Source organism: Myotis lucifugus, unplaced genomic scaffold (assembly GCF_000147115.1).
Source record: "Myotis lucifugus unplaced genomic scaffold, Myoluc2.0 scaffold_1322, whole genome shotgun sequence".
NCBI lineage: Eukaryota > Metazoa > Chordata > Mammalia > Chiroptera > Vespertilionidae > Myotis > Myotis lucifugus.
Genome location: NW_005872370.1, coordinates 1 through 8,221, shown reverse-complemented (window position 1 = coordinate 8,221; position 8,221 = coordinate 1). Strand labels below are relative to the sequence as shown.

The 8,221-nt window shown below is 54.8% G+C and overlaps 1 protein-coding gene across 1 annotated transcript; it reads right to left on the bottom strand.

The window, feature by feature from the left end:
- Positions 1-4,340: 4,340 nt before the first annotated feature.
- On the bottom strand, positions 4,341-7,853 carry LOC102430194 (phosphofurin acidic cluster sorting protein 2-like). The gene is made up of 5 exons (XM_023748367.1): positions 7,285-7,853; positions 7,126-7,127; positions 6,542-6,724; positions 6,341-6,460; positions 4,341-5,851 (listed from the first exon to the last, which is right to left on the bottom strand). The coding sequence occupies exons 1-5, from the start codon at positions 7,836-7,838 to the stop codon at positions 4,341-4,343; spliced, it is 2,370 nt and encodes a 789-aa protein (XP_023604135.1). The 5' UTR covers positions 7,839-7,853.
- Positions 7,854-8,221: the final 368 nt, after the last annotated feature.

Genomic DNA, 8,221 nt, shown 5'->3' with positions numbered 1-8,221 from the left:
TAGTTGTTTCTGAATCTTGCTCTGGAGCTGCTTCTGTAGATGCAGGAAGAGAACATGTTACCACCATGACTGCCTTTTGTGTGCCTTCCAAGGAAGAAACCTCCCATCTCCATCACTGAAGTCCCAATTCAAGGCCCCACCCCAGGACAACCTCCAGACTGCAGGCCACTGGGCACTGACCTGAGCGCCTCTGTGCTCCTGCCTAAGCCCAGCCTCTGAGAGCTCTTCTCTGTGTGTGCAGCCACATGCCCTCCCCACCAAACCACACCACCCAAATCCACATGCACAGCTGACTCCCTCCTTTTTTTCTAGCAGAAGCCCTCACACCTCTGCCTTCTTGCAGAAATTTCACAAGGCATGGGTTCCAGGCTGTTGCCAGCTTCTCCAAGTCACAATCCCCATACTCCCCTTAAGGCTCTGATCCAAAGCCCATTCATTTTTTTGCTGGTCCAGAGATCCACTTTCTGCTTCACAATACATGTAGATCAGAGATACTTTGAGGAAGAAGTCATATCGGCTGTGCTGTGGATGCTACCTGCCTGTGCAGCATCGTGTGACTGAATCACTCCTGACTAGAAGGAAGTACTGGAGTGCAGTCCTGAGGTCAGGGCCTTTGCTGAATGAATGAGCCCAAACCATCCCCATCTCAGATAGCTGGGTGAGCCCGGGGTCCCCCTGCTCACCCCTGGAATATCTAATCTGGATTCACCCAGGACAGGGACCCCTAATGGAATCTCCAACATCTTTATCAAAAGAGAAAAGAGCTTAGCCTAAGGCCTGAGGAGAATCACAAATAAGGCAGAAGTTTCTTTAAAAGAAGAGAAAATGGCCAATTGGAACAACCACAGCTCCTCCAGCACACCTCTCCAGAGTCCAGGCTTCCAGCGGGCCTTTTCCCAGAAGGAACCCCACTCCCGCCACCCCAAGTCCCTACAATAACCCTATGAAGCTGGGCCTAGGCTCTCCCCATGTTCAGAGAAACAAACACTCAGGGAGATGCAGTGATCTGGAGACTCACAGCAAGCAGGTGGCTGAGTGACCACTGTGCTGTGGAGGGGCAGGGGCTCACCTGGTACATGGTTGGTCCCACACACGTTGGTTAGTCCCAAAAGTTCTGTATTAACACAGAAGGGTGGGTGCAGACCAAGGTGGGGACTCTGCCCAGGAAGCTGGGCACCAAGTATTTGACCAGTTTTTCCATTAACTGTTCCTGGGAGGTCTGCACCTTACATGTCCATTTTTATTTTTAATTTTTTTTCGCCCTGTGAGGGTCAAGCTTATTTGGAAGCCTGAGTGAGTGATGTTGGGGACAACATGGAGGCCCAGGGGTGAGCTGACAGGCCTCCATGTTAGGTTTAGGATGCCCCCAATGGGAGGTCAGCTCTGGTTCCTGGAACAGGGTGGAGCCAGCTCCCTGGGAAGCAGAGGCCTGGCTCCAGGAAGGGCAGGTGGAGTAGGGGAGGACAGTTCTCCCTGGGTGGGTCAGGGTCCAGAAAAACAGACTTGCTCAAAGCTTTGAGGGTTTTTAGGGTTAAATTTTATAGACTCTAAATTAAGTTTATGTTTAGGAGTATTTCAGTATATTTTCTCCCTGGTACACTGTATGTTATTAAATATTATAAAAATATAGTAAAATTATAAACATATGTAACATGAACAGAAAACTTTTAACACTGCTCTGCCATGGCTGCTGACACGCGCTCTGGCCCGGGATCTGGCACCACAGGCCGCGCAGAAGCTCCACAGGCCGCGCAGAAGCTGGGGTGGTTCTTCTGCCTCTTGAAGTTCAGTGAAAGCTGGGTCTGGATCCGGCTCTGGCTCTGGAGAGGCCACTCGGGTGGCGGTGCCTCTTGAGGGTTTTCCTGCTGTTGCTCTGGAGCTTGTTCTGTAGATGCAAGAAGAGGGCATGTTAGCACCCTCACTGCCTTTTTTGTGTGCCTTCCAAAGGCACACTCACCCACACCACCCCCGGAGGCCTCCTCCTCCTCTTGTCTTGGCCTCAGTGGGCTCAGGTGCTCCTGCTGTGAATGGAGGCACTGGGCCTGGTTTGGCAGGTAGGAGACTGCAAGTTGAGCTCTATGGCAGCCAACAGCATCATCAGGCTGGGAAATTCTGGAGGTGCTGGTCCAGCCAGATGCTCAGCATGCAGGAAATGGCCCTGGGGAGAGAGATAGGTGAGCAGCAGAATGTGAGGCCTGCCTTTCCCTTCCACACGGCCCTCGCATTGCACCACTCAGAGATCCTGGGGTCCTCTGCCTGCTCCTCCTGCTCATCCAGAAGCCAGACCTCCTCCTCGTCCACCTTCAGTCTGGCAGTCCTGGCAGAGATGAGCCTGGTCACCCAGGAATGGTTGGCAGAAAGCCCTCCCACCTGACAGCTCTGGATCAATGAGTTAACCACCTGTGCCCTTCTTCAGGGGAACCTGACATGCTCTCTCAGTGTCCCCGTTCCCTCCCATTAGAACTGAGAGGGCTGGTGTCCACCTGGTTCATGTCACTCATTGGCACAGAGTAGGTGCTTCAGGAATACTGACCAATGAACAAACAAACGAACCCCAGGGCCTTCCTATCACCTCCAACATTGGCTCCTGCACCTACATGCTGCCTATTTCACTAGCTGTCCTGTGTGGTTCTTTGCCTCCCACTGAAACTCAACTCCCACAGGGCGGGGTACACCAAGCTGCCACTGAGGAGGTTCTACCAGATTAGGGAGCAAGGTGCCGGGATAGGGGTGCAGACTGGGTGGGATTAGGAGCGGAAGGCTATGAATTGTCTGAGGGGCTCTCTGTCCACTGACCTCCCCACTTGCCCACACCACCCATATCCACTTGCACAGCTCTCTGACTCGTGTCCTTTTTTCTAAGGGAAGCCATCAGACCTCTGCCCTCTTGCAGAAATGCCACCATGAGTGGGATCCAGGGTTTTGCCAGCATCTTGAATTCACAGTCCCCATACTCCCCTCATGGATCTGATCCGAAACTGACTCACGTTTTCTGCTGAACAGAGGTCTACCATCCTCTTCACAATACGCGAAGATGCAGCCATAGGTACATCAGGTGTCCTGTGGACACTACTAGCCTGTGCAGCCTAGTGTGACTGAATCGCTCCCGACCAAAAGGAAGCTCTGGAGTGCAGGCTTGGTGTCTGCTCTGAGAACTGGCTTATGGTCAGTGCCTAGAAACATTTCTGTACCTGGCAGAGCTTCTAATATATGCGCTGATTGAATGAGCCCAAACCAGCCCCATCTCAGATTGCTGGGTGACCCTGGGCCCCACTGCTCACCCCTGGCATCTCTAGTCTGGATTCACCTGGGACAGAGACCCCTAATAGTATCGCCAAACTCTTTGTAATATTAGAAAAGAGCTAAACCTAAGGCCCCAAAGAGAATCACAAATTTGGCAGTGGCTTCTTCAACAGGGAGAGAAAATGACCACTTGGTTCAATCATCGCCCCTCCAGCAGACCTCTCCACTGTCTAGGCTCCCAGAGAACACTTACCAGGGAGGACCCCAGCAAGTCGCTACAAGAATCCTAGGTACCTGCTCCCGGGTTCACCGAGGTTTCAGAGGAACAAACACTCAGGGAGTTTTAGTGACCTGAAGGCAAACAGCCAACAGGTGGCCTGGTGGCCATGTGCTCTGGAGGGGGAGGGGCTCACCTGATAAATAATTGGTCCCACAGCTGTTGGGTGGTAGCAAATGTTCTGTAGTAACAGACAGGAACGAAGGTGGGTTCCCTTCTCAGGTAATCAACCACTTTGTCTGGCGAGTGTGCACCATACAGGTCTTTTTTCTTTCTGCCTATGAGGCTGAAGTTCACTGGTAACCCTGAGTAGGTGGTGCTGGACCAGTTGGCTGGTTGGCAGCTGTTTCGCAGTTGGCTGGGCTGACTGGCCTCCATGTTGTGCTCAGAATGCTGCAATCAGAGGCTAGCCCTTGACCTCTGTCTGCCGAGCTCTGAGTCTGAGCACAGGTTGGAGCTGTCTCCCAGGGAAGCAGAGTCCTGGCTTTCAGGAAGGGCAGGTGTTTAAGGCCAGAACCCTTCTCACTGAGAATGTTGGGCATCCTGAGGCCAAAACACACCTTCCATGATGCTCCAGCTCAACACTGCCCTCCTGACTCCCACCCGCCAGAGCGATCTGGTTACTGAACAGATCAGTGAGGAGCTCCCAGTGAGGGGCAACCCCCTTCGGTTCCAGGCTGTGAGCACATTGGAACTCAAAAGGGTTTCTTTATGGGTTTCCAGGGTCTGTGTCTATAGTAAACCGAACTGTTCACAGAAAAACAGCTGGGTCCTTCTGGGCTTGGCCAAGGCAGAGTGAAGGGCAGGGGGAGGGGCAGGGCTAGAAGGTGGGACTGTTGTGTGCGAAGGTGCAGATGGGGAAGTGCTTGACGTGGGAGGACCACTGGGCTGCCAACTGGAAAAACGCCACGTCATTCCACTCCACGCCATCGATGACGACCGGCAGCATACTCTGCTGGTGCTTGGCCTTGCAAACCAGGCGACCAATGCCCTGGATGCACTGGCTTTTGCACTCCACATCCTCGTCCTTGGTTTTCATGGGCGCCTTCTTTTTCCTCTCCTTGGTGACCACTTTCATGGCCATGGCAGGTGTTGCTGTGCCCTCACCACTGCGGGGCAGCCTGCTGACCTGGACAGATTGGAAGAAGCACTTGAGTGTGTTTTTGGTGGTAAGTAGGTGTTTTTTCTCTGGTACTCTCTTCATATCTATTGGCTGGGCTGCTGTCCAGTAATCCACCTGCAGCTCCATCATCTCTGCATGGACACTCTGGCTGGTGGAGGACAGGCCCCCACTCATTGACGGGGGGGAGAGTGTGTTGGGTGAGGCCCTCCCGGTAGGGGACAGAAGCTCACTGGAGCATGAGGGGACCACATCATCTGAGTCTCCTAACATGGCTGCAGATGGTTCCACTCTTCCAACCTTCACTGCCCCCACAAAGGGGATGAGCTTCTGTGAGGACTTCTCATTGGGGCGCTGCTGCTTCGACATGAGCATGGCCTCTGCGATGGGCAGCAGGTAGACACAGTTGGCCCCCGCAACGTACTCAGAGATTCTCAACACAACGTCCTGTGTGTCCTGCAAGGTGTTCTGGGACTCCAGGTTGTTGAACATGTCCCGCCAGTACAGGTCCTGGAAGAGGTTGTTGTAGCGGCAATCCATGGAGCCCAGGTAGCTGGCCAAGGGGTGGGAACCCAGCGGGATGACCAGGAAGCGCATGTATTCTAGCCATTGGGGTGGCTGCTGGGACAGCTGCTCCACAAAGACCCGCAGCACAGCGTTGAAGTAGGGCTGTGCCCCTGCCACGGCCATCTTCAAGGGCGTCAGGGCCTGGGAATTGCAGTTGCAGTATCTCTGCATCTGTGACACGATGATGCTGAAGGCCTCCTGGACGTCATCTGTGGAGCAAGTGCACACCACGGGCAGCGTGTGCCCCTGCAGGATGTCCGAAAGTAACTGGCCCTGCCAGTCGCAGGTGTTGACCAGGATGATGTTCTCGGGCATCTTGTCCTGGGAAATGAGGATGTTGTGGAGCTGGTCACACACGGGCTTCGTGGGGATCTGCCGCTGGCTCTGTGGGTCTGGGCTCTCGTTGTCCAGTCTGTTGACCCACTCATTCAGGGCTGTGTCGCAGCCCCGGCGGCCAGCCTGCTTCCTCTTGGACCTGCTGGAGGGCATGACTAGAGACTTGGTGAAGCGCGCTATGGATGGCAGCTTCTTGGTGAACCAATGCTGCGCGGAGGACCCTGCCTCCCGGTTGTCCTCCAGCTGTGCCAGCTGCTTCCCAGGGGAGCGAATTCTGTGGGCCATTGAGTCAGAGCCACTATCACTTGACATGCTGTCAAAGTATCGCCTGAGTTTGGGCTTTGGGGTGCTGGGGACACTGATATCCTCCTCCATGTCGAGGCTACTGTCACTAGAGCTCACCAGAATGTCACACCGACGGTCCAGAGCCTTCTCCACTTTGGGGACATGCCTCACAAGGGCCTGTTCTGAGGATACGACCTTCTCCGACACTTGGGCCATGAGCATAGATGCCACGGCTTTCTGGTGGTAATTCTCTTGCCTGGTCATGCCCCTCCTTCTTACTATCACATTCCCTTTGTCCTCCTGGGACTGCCTGTGGACGGCATTGTAGCTGGCCACCTGCTCCAAGAAGCAGCTCTCAGATGTGCCGGCGAAGTCGTTATGCGAGGTTTGGGCCTTGGTGCTGGCCTGCATGTCAGTGGCCTCATCATCGATAGGCTGGCGGGACAGGGAGGCCATTCGAATCTTAGTGGTGGGTGTGCCGTAGGCCACAAGTTTGGAGTCACCGTGGCTTGGCTGCTTGCCTCCCAGGGCCCTTGTATTCTCAGGCAGGTGGGCCAGACTCAGAGGCTCCTTTTGGATCCTGGCGCTGTGGAGGCCCCACATCTCCATCTGCAAGCTGGAGTCTGACAGGCCTTCCATGTGTGGCCTGAGGTTGGGATTGGGGCTGCTGAGGACACTGTGATTGTCCTTCACGTCTGGGCCGCTAAACAGGCCTTCAAAGTATGGCCTGAGCCTAGGTTTGAGGGTGCTGAGGACGCTGCCATCGTCCTCAGTGTCTGGGCCACTGTCACTGGGGTTCTGCAGCATGTCATACAGGAGGTCCAGGTCCTCCTCCACCTCCGGGACATGCTCCCCATGGTCCTGCTCAGGGTCCAGGATCTCCTCCGACCCTTGGACTGTGTGCAGCCATAACAGGACTTTCTGGTGGTAGTTCTGTTGCCTGGTCAGGGTGCTCCTTGTGAATATGAGATTCCCCTCATCAAAGTCATCCTCCTCCTGGTCAGCAGTATGGTAGCTGGCCTCCAGCTGCGAGCAGAAGCTCTCACACTTGCACTCAGTGTAGTTGTCCGAGGACTCAGCCTTGGGACTGGCTTGCCTGGCGCTGTCCTCATGTTCGATGGGTGGCCTGTACAGGGATGAGATCTGGATCTTGTCCACCTTGCTGGTGGGTGTGCTGTGGGCCACAAATTTATTGTCCCTCTCACTTGGCTGCTTGCCTCCCCGGGCCCAGGAATTCTCAGGCGTGTGGGGCAGACTCAGAGGCTCTGTTTGGGTCCTGTCACTGGGGCTGCCCCACATCTCTGTTTGCAAACTGGAGTCTGACAGGCCATCGAAGTATGGCCTGAGCTTGGGCCTGGGGATGCTGAGGACGCTCTCATCCTCCTCCATGTATGGGTCACTTTTCCTGCGTTTCCCCCTCATGTCAGACCGAAGCTCCCTCTCTGACTCTTTGGACCTGTGAAACAGCGCCAGGACTTTCTGTTTCAAGTTCCCTCGTATTGATTGCTGCTGCTTCTTTGGCTTCCCCTTCTCCAAGTCATCCTTGTGCAGGTCCTGTCTGTGCTTTCCCCTGCAGCTGGGCTGCAGCTCAGAAAAGGAGCACTCATCCTGCCCCTCATAGTTACCTGCCGACTTGGCCTTAGGGCTGACCTGCATGGCACTGTCCTTGTGTTCGATGGGCTGACTGCACAGGGAGGAGATCCAGATCTCAGCCACAGTAGTGGAGGGTTCCTTGATGCTGCCGCAGAGGCTCACCATCTGGCCACACTTGGGATTTCGCTGCATGACGTCAGCCATATGGATGGCACCAGTGGCCAGTGTCTCGTAGCCCAGGACATTTCTGTTCTTAGAGCACTTCCTCTGCTCCAGCATGATCAGTAGCTTGTTCCCTTCTCCCTTGAGGAAGTGGTTGTACTGCAGGGAGAAGGTCAGCGCCAGGTTGGTCTGCACTGGTCTACCGCGGGGCAGCACAATCTCTTGGGACCTCAGGATGCCCTTGGAGTCCCGCATCTTCACGGAAATTACCACGGAGTTGAGGTCCTTGGCCAGCTTCTTGACGATCACTAGTTTCTTTAAAGTGAGACTACACCACCTGGGCACGCAGCTGGGGCTGGAGCAGTCCAACTCCCAGGTTGCAAACAGGTTCTGGGGGACCTGTGTTTTGAGCACCGTGGACGTGCTGGCCAGGCCCACAGTTCGTGAGGAAGCTGCAGCTGCTGGCACCCTACCGGTCCTTTTCCTACTCAGGGTTGATGGTTTTTCCTCCTGTGGTGGGACAGAGGAGGGACATGATTGGTGGCAAGAAGTGGGGCATGAGTGATCGAAGGAGAGTGCGGCCACACAAAAAGTGGCCACTCGCTAACCTGTAATTAGGTCAGGGAAGGCCTGGGTGG

Coding starts and splice junctions, on each gene's coding strand:
- LOC102430194 (XM_023748367.1), bottom strand. CDS start 7,838: ATGCGGGACTCCAAGGGCATCCTGAGGTCCCAAGAGATTGTGCTGCCC. Junction 6,461..6,541: donor GCTCAGGCCATACTTTGAAG/GCCTGTTTAGCG, acceptor CACACATGGAAG/GCCTGTCAGACTCCAGCTTG. Junction 5,852..6,340: donor GGCCCTGGGAGGCAAGCAGC/CAAGCCACGGTG, acceptor TTGACAGCATGT/CAAGTGATAGTGGCTCTGAC.